The sequence below is a fragment of the Crocodylus porosus genome, unplaced genomic scaffold (assembly GCF_001723895.1).
Source record: "Crocodylus porosus isolate Cpor-Errol unplaced genomic scaffold, CroPor_comp1, whole genome shotgun sequence".
Classification (NCBI taxonomy): domain Eukaryota; kingdom Metazoa; phylum Chordata; order Crocodylia; family Crocodylidae; genus Crocodylus; species Crocodylus porosus.
In genome coordinates this window covers 126,078,773-126,092,114 of record NW_017728906.1, presented here as the reverse complement: position 1 = coordinate 126,092,114, position 13,342 = coordinate 126,078,773, and the positions used below count along the sequence as shown (strand labels likewise).

Below are 13,342 nucleotides of genomic sequence, written 5' to 3'. Positions count from 1 at the left end.
ACCTGTTTGTATTAGCACAAAATGGCTAAATTCTTCCATCACTTACACCCAAGATGTATATTTCAGAGACACCACACTACTTAAAGCTTTAATTATGTCTACTTACCTCAAATTCCCTCAAGTGCACTAACAAAGTGATTGTAATAGTATATCAATATGGCAGCTGTTACTAAGGCTCTGGAAAAGAAGTTGGAAGAAAAAGGTAATCTCAGAAAAAGCTTGTAAGATTTTCATACCATTTTTTGGATACTAATATTCTCCTTCCAATGTATTTTATATAGAAAAGCAGAGCTGAATTGCTATTCTTCACTAAATATAAAATACCCATGCTTTATATTTTGTTTATTAATACTTTACAGGCAATCTTGGATGCCGCCCCCTGTCTCAGATTATAAGGTATCTACAGACTCTGTGGAAACTAAAAGGTAAGCAGTAACAAACACTCTTAAAGTCTCTTCCCCACCCCAGCAATTGTATTCTGCATGCTAAACCCATTGTCTAAGGGCATGGACAGCAAAGCCCAAGGGAGAGACAACTGCACCACAGCATCCCCCTGGATCCACCCTTGAGTACACATGAATCATGTTTGTTATAGGCCGTTCTTGGGATGGCTAAGCATTAAAGAGATTCCTCTTAGCAAAGGTGTCTGGGGGTTCCAAATCTCCTTTGGAATTTCAACTGGTATTTTACATCATGTTCTGTTATGGGAATCTGTTCCTCCCATATATCCCATGTGAAATACAGGATATCCTACCATTTCCTCCCGGCCCAGATTTTGAAAGGGGAAAATGTAATAGATACCTTCTGCACCAAAAATAAGATGATGGTTCCTTTTTAAGGTCTGGTTGAAATATGCAGCTAGACCAGGGCTGTCTAACTTGTAGCCCTTGGTTAATTGGTGAACCCTAGGCTCCTACCCAACCCCTGCTCTCCCATTGTTCTGACTGCAGCAGTAACCAGGGTCTCTAGGCTCTGGCTCCCTCCTCCAGCTTCTGTTTTCTGCTCCCACCCCACCCTAGGGGTGGGACTGTCCGGTGGGGTGGTGGACCCTTCTGATAAGGGGCAATCTTGGGGGCTGGGGCATCCATGCAGTGTGGTACAGCAGGGAGATATTGGCATGACATGCAGCCCAATGAGCTCATGCTCTGCACAGGTGCAACCCATGTCACATGTGGTATAGACTGTGTAGTGTGTGGCCCCTGGTCACTTAGAAATTGAAGAGCCTTGAGCTAGACCCCTGACCTGCACATAATAGATGGAGAACTAACCATCTTTTTTTGAGTAGGTCAGTGAGCTGGATGCTGACCTGGAATGGAAAGGCTCTGGTTCTAGCCTGACCCCCTGCTCCCAATGGGGCACGAGCTATCCCATCCTTGGCAGACTTCAGTGAGGGGTGCATTACCTCTTGGTGACAAAAGCATGATTTGTATAAGATGGGTATGAATAAGGAAGGATAGTATGATAGCTAGGAATGTACTTGCAACTTTAATGTTAATGTTTGTTTAGCTGCATGTATTATAGATTATACAGATCGCCTGACACTTCAGTTATGTGACCCAGTTTTCCGTTGCTTATACTTGAAATGTTTCTGCTCACATTTTTCAGGCCAGGTATTTATTTTGAGATGATATACTTGTTTGTTTGGTTTTTTAAAATGAATTCAGCAAATACATTTAGTCCATTTTTCAAGCTTGGGTTGGAAATGAGTGCTTTGCCCATGTTAAAAATGTCTTTTAATGCTTTTTAAGCACAGTCTTGGAATTTGGTAACTGTGTGTATGAGGGGGAGGGGGAGATCATTTTACTGTCTGGGATGTGTTGCTTGCTGTTTTGTTGTAAACCCACCCTAATTTCTTTAAATTGTAACACTTGGAAAAATCTCACTTCACACATACTTTATAGAGACTTTTCAGAATTTGATACCTAAATTCTTAAAAGATTCTGTCTGCACCTAAAATCCTTTGTGATGGGACTGTAGGGCTGAGCAGGACTTTTCCTGTAATTTATCTTCCCAGCTGCTGCAGAAACTGAGAGCATGGAGACTTCCTGTGTTGTTCTTTCAGGCTAAGTACAGATGTTACACTTATCGCACATTAAGTGTGCAGAAAGTACTTTACAGCTATACCAGAACAGATGTTCACAGCATACAAAACACTTAAAAATGGTGGATCCCAATCTAAGTTAGCCCTGGATGGATGTAGTATCCAACTAAAGTGCTTTAGGTTAAAGCACTTTATCAAATGTCTGTACTCTCCCACCGTAAATCAAGGTAGGTCGCATTCCCCTGGCATCCCAAGGACCCCTCCTGGGTGGCTTGCTAGCCTTGGCCAGTGCTTATCTGCTCCTGGTGAGCAGCAGCTCAGTCTGGCCCCTGGGCTGTCACAGAGAGGAGACACGAAAGGCTCTGTCTTCTGTCTGTACAGCTAGGTAGGGAGTTGGGGGATGGAGGCCCCATGCCATGCAGGCTCCCTCCAGATTGCTAGGTTGGGTCTTGAGGGAGAGGGATGGGAGGGACAGGTTCTTGTGGCAGGGGGGCTCTGTTCACCTACTTCCAGTTCCCAACATGGTGAAAAGCCAGGCTAGGCAGCCTCATGCTGCAGCTCCTGGGTTCAGCTGTCACGAGCCTGGGTCCAGTAGGGAGGGAGCCCCACCTGACTGTGCAGACCCAGCCCAGCCCCTCCCCTGCCCCCCCAAGACCTGAGCCGGGAATCTGTGGTGGGGGGGGAGGCCTGTGTGGCATAGGGGCTCCATTCCTCCCCCTCTCCCTTAGCCACTGCTGATAGTTGCCAGCTGGCAGAGAGTGCAGGGCTACAGAGAAGGGCTGCTCTGGCAGCCTCCTGGGAGGCATGCCAGAGTACCCCCAGCCTGGCCTCAACTAGTATGGGCAGGCTTCAAGCTCCCTCCCCCACACAATAGTGAATGTCTATTTGGTTCACTTCTGCTTTAACTTATAGCACTTTAAGTAAAGTGTGATAGTTACAGTGCTTCTGCTAGGGGCTTTCTGAACATCTGCATTTAGTCCCGGTGCTCCTACTGCTGAAATCCAGGCAAGCAGGAGGAGGAAGGGTTCTGCTCCTTGTTCCTAATGCGATTTATGCAACTTATCCAATGATTATTTAATGCAAAATGTATTAACCTGGTCTCCTACTTCCTGGCAACCACTAAGCTATTAGGCAAAAGATGGGGTAGGTTCTCCCCTTCCTCACTTTTTGTAATGAACACACGTAAGGCTAAGATTAAGGTATTTTTTATGAATCTAGATCAATTAACAATTTTTCAGGGGCTTGAGCAGGGTAGAGAAGAGTTGCACTTAGTGCTTGAGATGACTGAAGACTGTGTAAGTGCCTTTAAAGATGAAAGGAACATTTTAGAGAGAGAATAGGATATGGGATAAAAAATAAAAATTAATCCTTGCACAGTAAGAAACACATTGGATTCTTTTAAAAGGGTTTTGTTTGGTGTTGCATAAAGATTATGCTGGCCTACTGTACAGTGATCACTGTCTGTATGAGACCACTTTGGGTTTCTAGGTAAAATTTAAAAAGGGCAATATTAAGAAAGGTAGAAAGTTTTTTATTAAATTCATGTTGTCAAAAATGTGTACCTGGGTGATTTGAAATAGCCATTTTTCACTCAACAAAAACTTAAAAAAAAAAAATCTGTCATGGGAGGATGCCTGACACATTTCAGCTGCTTTGGTTTTGTTTTAAAAGAGTTGTTGGAAGTTGTTAGGATAAAACCTGGCATTTATGGGGAAGGTCTATACAATTTTAACTGTGGAGGTATGAAAGACAGTCCCCACGTTTTCAGTATTCTGCTGAACTTCTGGATTCACAAATGAATTTTCTTCCTTAAAAAAGAACTATTTGTGTTTTCGTACAGGCAGGCTCAGACCCTACCAAATGCAGCTGCAACAACTACTATTGATACTAAACGGTAGGAATGAACTTAATGCTTACATAATGATTCATTCTGAAACATACTGCTCAAGGGTTTATTCTTCATTCTTTCTATATTGTAGTACAGTTCCTTCCTGTGATATCCTGGAGTATTATTTGAAGTATTTTCCAAATGATAATGCTTCAAAATGGAAATGGGATGCAGATTATATGCTTTCTTGAGGGTACAGTTTACAAAGTAATTTGGAACCTGGCTTTTTCTCCCCTGAATGATTATGTTACTTTATATTTTTCTTACATTTTATTCACTGATGGCTTGAACACATGTAACCTAGCCTTTCCAATGTAAACAAGGAGTGGACACACTAAAGTAATTCCTGCTTTGCCTTTTATGTCTAAATAGCATGTCCAGAGGCATGGAATTGTATTTTTGTCATGTATGCACAGCTTGGGACTCTTTTGTTTCCTGTGTTGAACTTGGAATTGCACTGGAATCTGCTGAAAATAAAGTGGAGTCAATGGAAAAGGATAATCCTTTTGCTATTTAAACCAAAAGTCTGGTAGTTGGAGCACTTGCCTAGGGAATGGAAGATTCAGTTCTAGACCCCCTTTATGCCATAAGCCAAATGTAGTCCAACCTCCTCTCCAACCCACCTCTTGAAATTGGTTCACTGGGTAGCAAATGGGAAAAACCTGGGACAAGGAGGAAGAGATCAAGGTAGAGGATTTGTGACTCTGAGAGATGTATGTGGTCTGAGATTGGAAAAGGCCCTATGTTTTGGCCTTAGCCCTTGTTCCAAACAGGTAGAAACTTTCCCAGTGCTGTGTATGCACTTTCTCCAAATAATGTTAAATGCACGGTATAGTGGCCAGCTTCAAGAGGAGAGCCATATACTGTCTGTATGTTCAACACTTTTAGAACTGCAGGGGCACATCTACACATGTGCTTAACTGTGCAGCAGACTAATTTGTTATGGTGTAAAGCATCACAGTCTACACGTACAACACTATTAGATCACAGCAAACTAATTTTCACCACCTTAAGATAATACTGCCACAGACAGTTTTAGCTTACAGTGGCAAAAATAACTGTGCTTTAATGCAGTTGCAAATGCTGACCTGAGCATACATTGCTCCTGGTCTGCCCAGGTACCAGGCAGCCAGACCCCTGCCTGCTGCCTAGCCACATGGCTCTGCTCTTTGGGCACTCTTGTGCCACAGCCAGTCCCTCCACTCCCCAATGCCATCACCCTGAGCCCTGGGCTGATCCTCTGATCCTGCTGCCAGCCCAGACTCAAACTGTTGCAGTCCTGGGCACATGTGGAAATGTTGTTCCCGGAAGCAGTTTACTCCAGTGTGAACTGCACTGGAATTTATCACATTGCCTTAATGGGATGTGTGGATGCACCCTATGTACAACATAATTTCATACATATCATACCTTTCTATAGGATTTATTTTTTCACTTGTGATGTAGGGTATCTAAGTCAAATCTTATTGTAGACTGTGATGGGAAAGGAGAAATGTAGTATTGGTTCTAGTTTATCACAGTTTTCCAGGTAGCAGGGGGGGTCCTCCATACTGAGGTGGGAATTTAGTTGTTTCTCATGTTCCTTCCACCAGAGGGTTGGGCTCCCTGCCATGATGGGAATTTTGTTGCTTCTCTCAGTAAAAGCAGCAGGCTTTTTCCTAGGAGAGCACATATACTAGTTAATATAACCTTAGTTAATACAGCTTTCTAACCTGTAGATTATGTACTTTTGGAGATGTAAGGTACAGACCTGAGCATTTTCTCAGCTGATCTGTCAGTGCATTCTTGTGTCCTAGATAATGATTGCATCCTGTCACTTGCTTGGTGAAAGGAAAGTTCCCCACTTTATTTTGCCTTCTTTTACAGAGAAGGAGACATTATTGTGCCCATAATATGTTGTCTTATATGTTAATAGTTTATAGTTCTTTAAGGGGAAATTCCTACCTTTGTCTGTCTGGCTTGTTCCTTTAACTTTCTATCATTGTCATTCTCATATCTGTTTAAATCTACTACAGTAATTTCAGCTGTCTACAGTAGAGTCTATGGGCAAAAGAAAAGCTGAAATAGTATTAAACTTCACATGACAATGTGCTTTTCTTTCATAACAAAGTCTATTCTTTAAAGGTTGTGTGAGATTTTTACCTGCCTAAATATGGCAGGTATGTAATAGTTTTTAAATGTGTTACATTATGTACTGTAGAACCATTGTTTGAATCAAGCAAGATGAAGATATACATTCTGCAGTTTTGTTTAACCTTGTCCTTAGATCACTTCTGCCCATCAGTTTTAGCCAAGATTCAAAATCAATACTCATTACAAATCTAGCAGTTGATGTTTTATAATGATTGGTAATGTCTCCCCACCAGACAACCACTAATAATTGAGTATGTTAAGGGAGGAATGAGGAATGTCACCTCTTTGGGACAAAACTGATATTCTGTTGCTTGGCAATCTCTCCAGTTTCCCCCTCATGCTGGTTTCCCCTGCCCTAGTGTGCCCCATTCTCTTCCATTTATTTTTCTTTCAGTCCTTTTCTCCCACAATACAAGTCACATACACAGTTGCCCCACAATGTAAGCATTGTCCTTTGTGAGGCATTTGTGATACAGTCTACTCCTGGAGTACTTACATCGGTGGTGTCACCCTGCACTTAGCCAAAAAGAGGATGTAGTGAAATAATTAATTAGTTAGTTCATCTTTGCAAAGTGCTTTGATGATGTAAGTGCTATTTTAAGCGCCGAACTGTGTGAGAGCTAACAATAGCCAACAAAGGAGAGCTTCCTAGTTTGATCAAGGTTTGCTTCAGGAAGGCCATAGAGCAGAGCAAGCTTTGGGTGAGAAACAAATAGATATGGAAGGACCTAAACAGCACTTCCACGGCATGGGTGAGAGTAGCAGATCAGAATGCATACTTCTCAACTCTAAGGAAAAGATTATGTCTGTATATCTTGAGGTTATCACTGTAACACCTGACTATCTTCTAAAAAGATAAGAGAGTAGTCTATTGCCCCCTGACAGTGAGGAGTAGTTTGGTATTCATCAGACTTTTAAAACTGTCAGTGTTGCTCTTTAAAGACAGCTAGAGCACAGAAATGAGCATTCCCTTTGGATCTGAACGTAATGGGATAAACAATAGTTACCTGTAGGAAAGGAGTTATGCAAACATGAACTGGCTGCCAAAAAACATTCTTTTTCCTTTTTTATATATATTTTTGTGAGCCTCAGAACTGCTCAGAATTGTTCTAACCCTACTATGTTCACTTACAATGTTTAGATTTTTATAGGGTATCACTTCGGTTGCAAGTCTGTTAAGCATTAATTACAGAGCTCTTAAAAAATGTGCAGTTCATGCTAAATATCTTAACATTTCTGTTGTAATTGAGCTTTAACTGTGAACTGAACACAGAAATCAAAGCAGCATTGATCAGAGGACATGTTTTGGAGAATAGTTAATTGAGGTATAGCACTCTGAAGTAATTAAACCATGACGAGACCAATAGAATTTAATAGTGCTATACTATTTATACAGTATTCCTATATTAAGAAGTAAAGGAAACCCTAGTATTGGAAGCACAAGGCAGAATGAAATCATTGTTGCTTTAAATATTTGTAAATACTATACTCCTACTGTTTGCTGTCTGACATCTGAAATTCTTACTCTTTTTTTTCTACAGAAAGTCTCCTGCAGGAAATACTGGCGGGTCAAAGATGTATGTCTATAACATTTAAAATGTACTATTAGCTTTGGGAATGCAACACTGTCCTGCGGGCAATGCTTGTAGATTGTTTCAAATTTATTTACAATAGAAGGACTATATAACCTAAGCTGAAGCACCTTTCCAAATACCTAACCTCCAGTCCCATAAGTACGTAGTGCCATTGGCTCCTGGGGCATGTCCCAATATTTACGGCACCACAAACAGCATGTAATGCAAACTACATGCACTGCACATGCAGGAGTTCACTCCACTGCTAATTTGCTATGCCAGAAAAGTGGCACATGGTAGCAGCATGCACAGCCCAAAACCAAAGTGTGGTCAGCAAGAGCTATGCTCTGGCTGCCAGCCAGGCTCCATGTGCCCGCATTGCCACTTCTGGAGCCCTGTGAGGCTCTCAGGACCCCAGGTAAAACTGCTGGTGCCAGCCCAGGTGCTGGCCTCTGGTTCCCCTACCCCACTCAGGGCGACTTGCTGTGCTCCAGAGAATGCAAGCAGGGGCATTCCCCAGGGACAACTAGCAGCAATACAATGTGTATACATTGTATTGCTGCTAGTTGTCCCTGGGGGATACACATTCCTGCTTATGGGGACGTGCCCCAAGGGGTATTACTCATAGGAATAAACTTACTTAAGTGTATAAGTGATTGCAGTAGAAGGGCTTTAGTTTGCTAGTTATTTACTATAATTATGATATTGGGGATTAGAAACATATACTATTAACAAACCTCAAGTTCACTCTGCTTGTGCAGTATTTATCATATAGAAAAACACTTCATAAACTTTTTAGTAAAAGCATTTCGAGCCTTAAACAAACCAAAATGTATTATCCATGCTAAAACAATCAATCTAGAGATATCAGCTATTAATAACACTACATGGGTCACAGTAGTGACAGGCAAAGAAATATTTTGTGCTCTTTGAGTATACATATAATTAAACAAAATCTGTGGAAAATATTGCTCCAAATACTAACTCCCTACCGGGTAGGGAGATAAATCTATTAGTACAATTATTACTCGTGTATATGCACTGAATTATTTATACAAATTTACTGACTCATTAAATACATATATAACATTGCCTTGCAGGACTATCAGTTCATCAGAACAAATTACATCTCAAAGGTCAACAACTTCTGTGGAAGAGCAAACTACTACAAGGTATTACAAACAGATATAATCAAAATTTTTGACATGATATGATGACAATAATTGTTGATGTAGCAATATGTGTAATATACTGTACTAGATCTCTTAGACTGGAATATTTGGTGGGTTACTTTGGTACTGTAGATGGTCAAACCAAAGAACTAGAAGCTAGAACTGAGTTCTAATCCTGGTTCTTTCACTGATTTGATGTATTACTTTGCAGCAGACATTGCACTTCTTTGGGTATATCTGCACTGTAAGCTAAATGAACTAGCTTGGATACTTGGAGACTGAAGTATAGTTATGGTACCTCAATATCCATAGTGTAACTAGGGGTGACTAGGGCAGCCACCCTGTTTTAATTACTTGGGTGTGGGAAGGATGGGGAGCAAACACTGATGTCACAGCCACACAGCCATACTAGCAGTATGGTGGCACCTGTGTGTCACTAGTACCTCTGGCACCCAGCTGTGTTGTTATGCCTTTGGTCAGTGGGAGCTACCATATTTACTCAAATCCAAGATGAGATTTTTTTCCCTTCATTTAACATGGGTGGAGGGGGAGAAAGACCCTTGTCTTACATTCAAGTGTGAGGTGACTGCTGTGGCTCTGGCCTCGACCTGGGGTCAGGACTGGAGCCACAGCCGCTGCCTGCCTCCTGCAAGCCCCTGGAGTTTTGGCCCTGCCCACCCTGCTTGCCTACCCACCCCTCCTTCTTCCCTCACTCCACCACTACCCTCTGGCTCTGGCAGGCTTTGCGCCTGCTCCAGTCCATGGCATGATTGCTCTGGCTCCAGCCCAGCTTGGTAACAGATTATGCAGCAGTGGCAGCTTCGGTCAGGCTCCAGAGCCTGGGCTGAAATTGCTGCCACCATTGACACTGCTACCACGCTGGGCTGGGGCTGGAGCAAGCATGTGCTCCATGATCCAGGCTAGAGCAGGGCCAGAGCCTGCTGGAGCTGGAGGATAAGTGGCAGGGAAGGCTGCAGGGAGTGGGAGACAATGTGGGGTAGGAGGCTTGCAGGCAGTGGGGGAAGGCAGGCAGCAGGAAGGGACAAGTGGTGGGAAACTACGGAGAAAGGGCCAGGCTGCTTGACCCCACCCTGCAACTGTCACCCCCTGCACCTGCTCCAATTGCTTGCCCCACCACTGCTTCCCCCCTGCCACTGCCTTTCCCATCACATGCCCCCATATCACCTCCCCACAACCTGCCCCGCTATCACCCAATCCCCCATTGCCTACCCCCTACTGCCTGCCCCCCTGCCATTACATCACTGATGGGGAGATAAATTTAAGGTGACTCTGATAATTAGATTCTATACATAGAAAATTATAACAAATTTATAATTTGCTGGGGGTTGCCTTAAATTCAGTTAGATAAATCTGGTTATTTAGTGTATTTCTCAGCCTAGAACTAGATAGCTCGGGTATCTCTATATACTGCAGTGCATTGTGCACTGTAAAGAAGGCCTTTGTGCTTTTATTTCTCCACATATAAGATAGTGACACAATGGAGATTTAATACATGCCTTCATAGTGCTACATGGGTAAAACTGCCATGTTGATACAGAGTATTGTCAATGCTTGAGGCAGAAGAGTAATGTGATTAAAAAAAAAAAAAGGGTTTAACAGATATAATTACTCTCCCGGTAAGAGTTCCAGCCTGGATAAAAATGGTCATTGAAAGGTTTTCAGAATAATATTAACATATGACAAAATTGTTGATGAAGAATGCTTGTAGAAATACTGATTTCTGAAATCCAGGCAAATTGTGAGGTTCTGTAAAAATGGAAATGGTATATTTTCCACCACAGTCCGTAATAACAATACTTGGTTTTGTGCCCTTAGCTAATATGATGCCTTGGCTATGCAATTCAGCTATTTAGCTATTAATATGAATTAATTACAATAAAGCCAATTTTAGATATGTACTGAATTACAGTGACACACATTTTGCTGTTTTAAATTGGAAATATAAAAGGCTACAGATTTTAAAGTCCTTTTTAATGAGATCAATTTTATTGATCTGATTTACAAAGTATAATTTGGTGGAATCTAAAGCCACAAAACATTCCTTTTTAATCCTTCAACCCCCTTAGTACATTAGGATAGTATAAAATAATAAAGGAAACACCCCCAAGATGTCTGGCAGGGCAATTCTCTAGGAAGAAAGCAATGCTTCAATAAAACATTTTTGTCAACACATCCGAGAGATCTTACAGAATAAAATATGCCAGTGTATTAACTATGGAAGTCACAGTCATTCTTCACTCATAAAAGCTTGTTAAAGTCTTACTTAATCCCCATCCTCAATCAGTTCATATTCATCCTCCCCTAGTGGTTCTCATTAACATATCAAGCTTTATATTACAGTTCCTCTGCTGGTGGAGAGCTATAGAAATAGCATTTGACTGATCTACAAGTTACTATGGAAACCTTGCTCTACAGTTATTTGTGTCAGTATGTAAACTATAAGTAGCCTTATTACATAGTGGACTAAATTTGTCCCTTTATCCCTGGTAAAATTGTACTCAATTTCACTCATGCTTCAGATGGAATTCTGTGACAATTCATGATTCATTTTCATGAACCTATAAATTATGCTATATTTCAGCCAACAAAAGTGCAGTATAAACCTCTCAAGAGAGACATCTTTTTCTTTCTCTTAAAAATGTTATATTAATGGTAAGGCTTTGGGAATATTTATACCACACAAAGGAAATTTAACAGTTAAATGAAAAATACCTGTTCTAGTAACATTGAAGTTTAATAAAATAACATTTTAGCCAAAATAAGAAATCCTGTACTGATACACATTTTGATTCAAAACTCTAATATTAAAATGCATTTTTAAAAGGTACATATTTTCTTGTTTGATTGATTTTCATCTGGAGCAGGAGTGGGCAATTATTTTGGGAGAAGGGCCACACTGAGTTTTGGCAAGCCATTGAGGCATCCAGGGGCAGATAAATATTAATTTTCTAAATTTTGGGAGGGCCCCGTGGGCTGGATAGAATGGCTTGGTGGGCCGCATGCGGCCCATGGTCTGCATTTTGCCCACTCCTGATCTGGAGGGATATTCTTAAAAACTTACTGAATCAACCCCTATATAAAATGACTGGAATATGACACTATGCATATGTCTTGACTTTCTGGGCGTGCAAAGAAGTGCAGAGATACTCGTTTTTATGAGTCTGGATTAAATGTGGATTTATATTAATTTTATGAGGGTGGGATAGATATTAAATCCATTTTGCTTCAACATATATCTTGGAGCAGACACATATGTTATGAGAGAGTGCTGATTAGGTTTGTGGAATATACATTTCTGATTTTCTTTGGCAAACTCAATGCCATCCTTAAAGGCTTCATGTTGTTACAAGTCCCCTTTCTTGAGGAGAGTTGTAATTGCTTCTGTATGGAATCTGTCGGTGCTACCAGGAGTATCATTTCAAAGGAGGTTATCTGAAATGGATGTAAGGTGCTACCTGTCTCAGGGGTAAAGAATGTTATCTCCACTTTGCAATTTCCAATGGAAGGGACTGAACCTATTCCTATGGAAGTAACTAACAAAACTTCCATTAAACTCAACTAAACCAGTGCACACCTTAGGCTAAAGCACATCCTTGTGGTTTACACAGCACCTACTCTCTTGCTTCTGGCATGCTACATTCCACTATAACACAGGGGGGCCAACCTGTGGCATGTGTGACAAGTGGCACAGGCAGTTTCTGTGTGTGGCATATGGAAGATTGGGGAAGGGGCAGGCAGCACAAGGAACATAAGGCAGGGAGCAGAGAGCAGAGGAAGGGCATCATAGCTACACTTGTGGACAGTATGGAGCTTTATTTGTAACACACCTGCCAAAAATATTGGCCCCTACTGTACTATAATGTTTGGATTTTAAATTTTAGAAAATGTGGAGGATCTGATTGTGATTATATACAGGAGTAGAGGAATGTTAGATTGGCTAATTTTTACCTACATATAGACTGCTGTGCGAAGTTGGTGTCTGATCCTGAATATTGCTGGGATCTTTTATTGGAGTTGTGGGTACCTAGTATGCCTTGGAGTCAGTGCTTTAATATGTATGTGCTCCTCTCCATACTGCACAACCAATGGGATTTACCGATGCTTTTTGGATTTTTGGCTTGATATCATATTGCACTGCTAGGAGACCCTTCCCCCACAAACAAGCTAGCTACTATGAATCTCTTTGAATTATTTCAATATAAATAAATAAATATATATTAACATCATAGAAAGGGTACAGGTGCGAAGGAGTGATTATGACAAAAGCTATGAAATGTGAAATTGTAACTTACTGTTATTGTTACAAAGAAAACAAAAGTATAGACAAGAATTTCAAGGATCAAGTGACCAACATGACCCTGTTGTAGATGGGAATGAAGTTCTCACTGGGTTTTTGTGTGTCTTGATCCCTTGATCTTCTGCAAAGTACATACATAAAGTGCATCTCGAGCAGGTCCAGGGAGGTGATCCTCCCCCTCTATGCGGCACTGGTCAGGCCGCAGCTGGAGTACTG

At 41.4% G+C, this 13,342-nt stretch overlaps 1 protein-coding gene across 3 annotated transcripts in view; it reads left to right on the top strand.

Moving 5' to 3' along the window:
* Positions 1-13,342, top strand: part of SCEL (sciellin) — a 98,219-nt gene that overhangs the window by 37,472 nt on the left and 47,405 nt on the right. For all 3 annotated transcript variants that reach the window (XM_019529775.1, XM_019529774.1, XM_019529773.1), the window contains exons 8-10: positions 360-425; positions 3,882-3,935; positions 8,737-8,808. In XM_019529775.1, coding sequence (XP_019385320.1) covers positions 360-425; positions 3,882-3,935; positions 8,737-8,808 — 192 coding nt within the window. The remainder of the gene's footprint in view (positions 1-359; positions 426-3,881; positions 3,936-8,736; positions 8,809-13,342) is intronic.